This window comes from Pteronotus mesoamericanus, unplaced genomic scaffold, assembly GCF_021234165.1.
Source record: "Pteronotus mesoamericanus isolate MK-2021 breed Mesoamerican mustached bat unplaced genomic scaffold, CSHL_Meso_final scaffold_507, whole genome shotgun sequence".
Lineage (NCBI taxonomy): Eukaryota > Metazoa > Chordata > Mammalia > Chiroptera > Mormoopidae > Pteronotus > Pteronotus mesoamericanus.
This window is the reverse complement of record NW_026555319.1, coordinates 1052097-1058333: the sequence shown is the minus strand read 5'-3', so window position 1 is coordinate 1058333 and position 6237 is coordinate 1052097. Positions and strand designations below refer to the sequence as shown.

General features: G+C 63.3%; 1 protein-coding gene across 1 annotated transcript; it reads left to right on the top strand.

Moving 5' to 3' along the window:
• Window positions 1–3566: 3566 nt before the first annotated feature.
• On the top strand, window positions 3567–5434 carry FZD10 (frizzled class receptor 10). The gene has a single exon (XM_054593917.1). The coding sequence runs from the start codon at window positions 3582–3584 to the stop codon at window positions 5325–5327; it is 1746 nt and encodes a 581-aa protein (XP_054449892.1). The 5' UTR covers window positions 3567–3581; the 3' UTR covers window positions 5328–5434.
• Window positions 5435–6237: the final 803 nt, after the last annotated feature.

The window sequence follows — 6237 nt, the reverse complement described above, 5'->3', positions numbered from 1 at the left end:
CATTCCAAGACCTCAAAGGGAGCAAACGTCTGAGAGTAAAATCTTCCAAGATATTTTTTTTTAGGGGATGGGGGTTTAAAAAAAATTCCTTGTCCCTGCATGTTATTTGAAATCATGTTTAATTATAAAGTTTCATTAAAAATCTTTGCTCGAAATTTTAGAGGCCTAATAAGATTTCCATTAATTTAAACATATCACTATTCCCACGACAGCCCCAATGCTTTCTCTTCCCTCTTTCATCCATGGTTAAATATGTAAATAAAATGTCTAAAGTCATTCTTCAAAGAAGACAAAAGAAAAAAGAGCCGAGGGAAAGACAGCCATAAAATCCCTCCCAATTCTCCATAACATTTGCCAGAGGGGGGCCGGCTGCCAGCCCGGGCCAGCGGCAGGGGGCCCGTGCGCCTTAGAATCACACATCTCAAATCCCACACACAGGAAAATAAAATAAAATAAAATATCTTTTCAGCTGGAGCCATCAAAAGGCCCTTTTCATTATTAGTCACAGAGTTATCTGGCCCTGGCTGATTCCTCAGAGCGCGCATTTTTCTATAATAATGTCTGTTTGTTGGTCCCCATCTCAGCTGGGCAGAGCGCAGCGCTCGCAGACGTTCTTCTGAAAACGAGAGAAGAAAGCAATCTGAAGTGGTTATCGCTAAAATAATGGGTCTGAACATGGCTGCATTAAAATAGCACATAAAAGATCAATTAGGAGGCACTTCTCGAATCGCCCACACCCGCCTCGTGCTGCCTGCCAGTGCCCCCTAACTCTTGCACAATGATTTTCCCCCGCAATAGTTTCTGAGAAATAGAAACAAAAAGGAAAAGAGAGAGAAAAAAACAAAACAAAACAAAAAACGGAGCCCCATGAAGGACCTCCACAAGAAAAATTCTAGAAAGGCCAACGGATGTTCACTGAGTCTTTTTCAACGTAAGGTTTTGAAAATAGCTCCCCAGACGAAAACAAAACAGGTAACATAGGAAAAATGACAGCCTTTGGGAGGGCTTGCGATTTTTCACGGAAGCAGCAACAGCACGTTGAGGTCGGTTGCGCTGACTGTGCTGGCCTGTCTTGCTCACTTCCTCCTCACCTCCCTGCGCCACCCGACTCCCAGGGACAGTGACTCAGAGCCCAGGGCCCACGGGTAGCTCTCGGAGGCTGGGCGCGTCCCAGCCTCGGCCTTCTCAGCGTTTGCTGGGTGAACGGAAGGCAGCAAGGAGGTGTGGATGGAAGGGCGGATGAATGGATGGAAAGATGGATGGACCATGGATAGAAGGAAGAAAGGAAGGGCAGGGGGAAGGATGGATGGATGGATGGATGGATGAGGGATGGAAGGCTGGGTGGGTGGGTGGGTGGATGGTTGGACGGATGGACAGACAGAAGGGAGGAAGAGAGGGAAGGAGGGAGGGAGGAAGAGTAGGAAGGAAGGGTGGATGGGCATGTGGGTAGGTGGAGGCATTGGAAGGATGCGAGAATGAGCGGCCATGTGAGGCCTCCCAAGTGCTTATAGACGCAAAATCCCACCACTCGTTAGAAATGAAAGCCAATGTTCTAAAAGGCCCTCTAGAGGCCGTGCCTCCTTCCGCCTCCGCTGACAAAGAGCTCCTCCGAGGACGGCCAGGGACGTCCTCTGCTCCCGGGCGTGGCCGCTTCGCCTGGCAGCACCCGCCGCGCCCTGCACGGCTCCTGGGGTCGCCATGCACCGCGCTGGCCTCTCCAGCGTCCCCGAGGATGGGACGGGGAGGGGAAGGCCATGAGGACAGGGCCGGCTCCCCGGGCCTTCCGCCCCGGGAGGGGCCCCCGTGCTGCCCCCTACAGGCGAGACCCTGGGAGTTTCAGGAAAACTGGAAAAGATCCTGCCGTCCAGGGTGTCTAGGCGCAGAGAGGCGCGGCCACCTCCCGGGGGCGCTGTTTGTTTAAGGGTTACCGGGCGCGGCGGGGCGGGGCGCTCAGAGCGGCCCAGACGGCTGGGGCTGCGGTGGCCGGAGAGTCTTCACCACGACCTGGCCCCGTCCGAGCGGGCGCGCAAACGGCCCGAGTCTCGGGCGCTCGCCCCACTGTCTCTGAAAACTGAGTGGGGACCCCGGGTCCAGCCGAGGGCAGCGGCCTCCCACCTGTCACTCCCACGGGTGCATCCCCTCGCGGGCCTGTGCCCAGGGAGGGCGCCAGCCGGGCAAACCACTCGCCAAATAACACAAATGCCCGACGAGCGGACGACTCCCTCTAATAAATAGGCTCAGCCTCCCCGGCGAACTGTCCAGCCCCGCCCGGTGCGGGGCCGGCAGCTCCACGGCTTTGTAGGGGGCGGGGGTCGCCGCTATACGGGCCGAGCCCCCACTTCCCGGGGCCGTGGGAGCCCCGGGAAGCGCGGAGCCCCTCCCCCACTCTGTCCCCTCCCCCTCCCCGCCTTCCCTGCGGAGACCGCGCTCGAGCGGCCCTAAAATCTGGATCCCGGAGCCCCTCCCCCCGGCTCTCCGCTCCGCGCTTTGAAATTTCAAAGGGAGGCCCTCCCCGGAGCCGGAGCCGAGCCGAGGCGAGCGCAGGCCTGGCGACGCCCAGCCCGGGACGACGCGGGCAGGTTTACAAGCCAAAGGGCCGCTTTATGGCCAAGGCTATAAAACGCAAATCCCACCTCGCTTTGAAAGCGCCCTCTGCCCGGGACCCACCATAAAAACCGGGGAAGATGCGCCCCCCGCCCCCTGCCGCGGGCACCCCACCCCCTCTCCGGCCGGTCTCCGAACTTCCAGTAACCTCGGTGCCCTTGGGGTTCGCCGGGAAAGGGGGCGCTGGCGGGAGGCGGCGGGAGCCGGCGAGAGGCACGGGGCGCCGGGGACGGTCCCGAGGGGTCCCCCAGCCCCGGGGCGCAGGCGGGAGGCGGCGAGAGCAAAGTTGGAGGCCGGCGGAGGGAGGGCGAAGGAGCGGCGGGCAGGACGGACGGAGACGCCAGGCGGGGCGCCCCGGCCGGTCGGCGACGCGGGCGGGTCGCCGCTGCGCCCCGCGGGGCCCGGAGCCGGCGGCGGGGCGCGGGAGCCGGCGGCCGGGCGGCCCCGCTTTCTCATGCAAAGCAGCGGCGGAGGCGGGGCGCGCGCCCGGGGGCGGGGCCTGTCACCGCTCGGCTTTTCCCCCTTTGCCTCTTCGCGAGTCTTCTCACCCCGGGACGCAAACCTCGGAACAGCTGCGGGCTGGGCCGGGCCGAGGCCGGCGGGGGTGGGGAGGAGCCGCGGCGCGCTGGCCCGGCCACCGTGCGCCCGCGCCGCCCGCCCGCCCGCTCCGGACGCGTCGCCCGGGCGCCCCCAGAAGAGGCCAAAGTTTGCCGGCGGAGACGCGCAGCCCGCGCCGGCCGCTGCGCGGAGGGCTCCGGGGCTGCCCTCGCTTCCCGGTATTGTTCGCCAACTTCGCTTCTCTGCTCCGCGGCCCCACCTCGGCGGAGGCCGGGCGCGGGGAGCGGGGCCAGGCTGGGCGGGCATGGGCGGGGGCCCGGGGCAGGGCGCGGAGCCGGGGCCGGCCGCCCGAGCCCGAGCCCGGGAGCAGCGGCTCTGAGGGCAGCGGACCTCCCCGCGGGGGCGCTTCCGACGGCACCATGCAGCGCCCGGGTCCCCGCCTGTGGCTGGTCCTGCAGGTGATGGGGTCGTGCGCCGCCATCAGCTCCATGGACATGGAGCGTCCGGGCGACGGCAAGTGCCAGCCCATCGAGATCCCGATGTGCAAGGACATTGGCTACAACATGACCCGCATGCCCAACCTGATGGGCCACGAGAACCAGCGCGAGGCCGCCATCCAGCTGCACGAGTTCGCGCCGCTGGTGGAGTACGGCTGCCACGGCCACCTCCGCTTCTTCCTGTGCTCGCTGTACGCGCCCATGTGCACCGAGCAGGTCTCCACCCCCATCCCCGCCTGCCGCGTCATGTGCGAGCAGGCCCGGCTGAAGTGCTCCCCGATCATGGAGCAGTTCAACTTCAAGTGGCCCGACTCGCTGGACTGCAGCAAGCTCCCCAACAAGAACGACCCCAACTACCTCTGCATGGAGGCGCCCAACAACGGCTCGGACGAGCCGGCCCGCGGCTCGGGCATGTTCCCGCCGCTCTTCCGGCCGCAGCGGCCCGCAGGCGCGCAGGAGCACCCGCTGAAGGACGGGGGTCCGGGCCGCGCCGGCTGCGCCAACCCCGGCAAGTTCCACCACGTGGAGAAGAGCGCGTCGTGCGCGCCGCTCTGCACGCCGGGTGTGGACGTGTACTGGAGCCGCGACGACAAGCGCTTCGCCGTGGTCTGGCTGGCCGTGTGGTCCGTCCTCTGCTTCTGCTCCAGCGCCTTCACCGTGCTCACCTTCCTCATCGACCCCGGCCGCTTCCGCTACCCGGAGCGCCCCATCATCTTCCTCTCCATGTGCTACTGCGTGTCCTCGCTGGGCTACATCATCCGCCTCTTCGCCGGCGCCGAGAGCATCGCCTGCGACCGCGACAGCGGGCAGCTCTACGTCATCCAGGAGGGGCTAGAGAGCACGGGCTGCACCCTCGTCTTCCTGGTCCTCTACTACTTCGGCATGGCCAGCTCGCTCTGGTGGGTGATCCTCACGCTCACCTGGTTCCTGGCTGCTGGCAAGAAGTGGGGCCATGAGGCCATCGAGGCCAACAGCAGCTACTTCCACCTGGCAGCCTGGGCCATCCCGGCCGTGAAGACCGTGCTGATCCTGGTGCTGCGCCGGGTGGCGGGGGACGAGCTCACCGGCGTCTGCTACGTGAGCAGCATGGACGTGGGCGCGCTCACGGGCTTCGTGCTGGCGCCCCTGGCCTGCTACCTCGTCCTGGGCACGTCCTTCCTGCTCTCGGGCTTCGTGGCCCTGTTCCACATCCGCAGGGTGATGAAGACGGGCGGGGAGAACACGGACAAGCTGGAGAAGCTCATGGTGCGGATCGGGGTCTTCTCGGTGCTGTACACCGTGCCGGCCACCTGTGTCATCGCCTGCTACTTCTACGAGCGCCTCAACATGGAGTACTGGAAGGCGCTGGCCGCGCAGCGCAAGTGCAGGGTGAACAACCAGACCAAGAGCCTGGACTGCCTGCTGGCCGCCTCCATCCCGGCCGTGGAGATCTTCCTGGTGAAGATCTTCATGCTGCTGGTGGTGGGCATCACCAGCGGGGTCTGGATCTGGACCGCCAAGACGCTGCAGTCCTGGCGCAGCGTGTGCGGCCGCCGCTTCCAGCGGAAGAGCCGGAGGAAGCCGGCCAGCGTCGTCGCCCACGGCGGGATTTACAAAAAAGCCCAGCACCCGCCCAAGGCGCACCTGGGGAAGTACGAGGCCCCCGCCCGGCCGCCCACCTGCGTGTGAGGCGCGGGCGGCGGGGGTGGAGCGGAACACTTTGCCGCGCGCTCTCTGCGCGTCTCTGGGTCGGTGGGCTGGTTGGTTGGTTTTTTAAAATAAAAGGAAAAGGAAAAACAAACAAAAAAAAAAGCTTGTGCCCTGAAATTCAGGCCGCGGCGACGCACCGGGAGAGCCTGGACAGCGAGGGCTGGGTCCGGCGGCTTCGGTTTTCGGGGAGGAGAGCTCCCCGCTGAGCAGCCTCTTGTGTAACTAATTTGTGGTGAAGGAGTTGATTCAGCCCCCTAAAGAAAACTTTTGTTTAGAAGCTTTGGTAAATATACATGCATCTGTGTGTGTTTGGGTCGGCTCAGCTCTCCATTTACAAGTCAGAGGAGAGGGAACTTGTCTGCAAATTAAAGGACCTCTGCTGGGCTGCTGGGGGGAGGGGCGGGCGGGGCGGGGGGCAGGGACGGTCGCCGCGGGCGAGCCGCCCGGGGGCCCACCCTCAGGGAGGCCGCCCCGGGACCGAACTTCTGTGCGAACAGGAAAGGGGGAGGCCTGGCAGCCCCTCAAAACAGGCGCCGGCCTCCGGCCTCCGCCAACGGGCCTTCTCGGGGACAGAGGCGTCCCCCGAACCTCACGTGTGTAAAGGCCAGCGACGTGCAATACGTTTTTCTCTCCCCGTGAAAATAAAAAGAGAAACAAGTAGTTTGCTGCGTGTAAAGACAACAAAAGAAACCTCCTCACAAAAGGACGAGGGGCCCAGCCCTCAGAAACCCCTCAGCGTTACATTTTGTGGCTTTTTAATGGGAACCGAGCCGGTGTTGGAGGGTTTGCCCTGCTTTGCGGAAGGGAGGGGAGAGGAGAGGGACCGTATTCAAAAGCACCCAAAGGGCTTATTGACTCTTTCTATTGTTAAGCAAATGGCTTCCAGAAT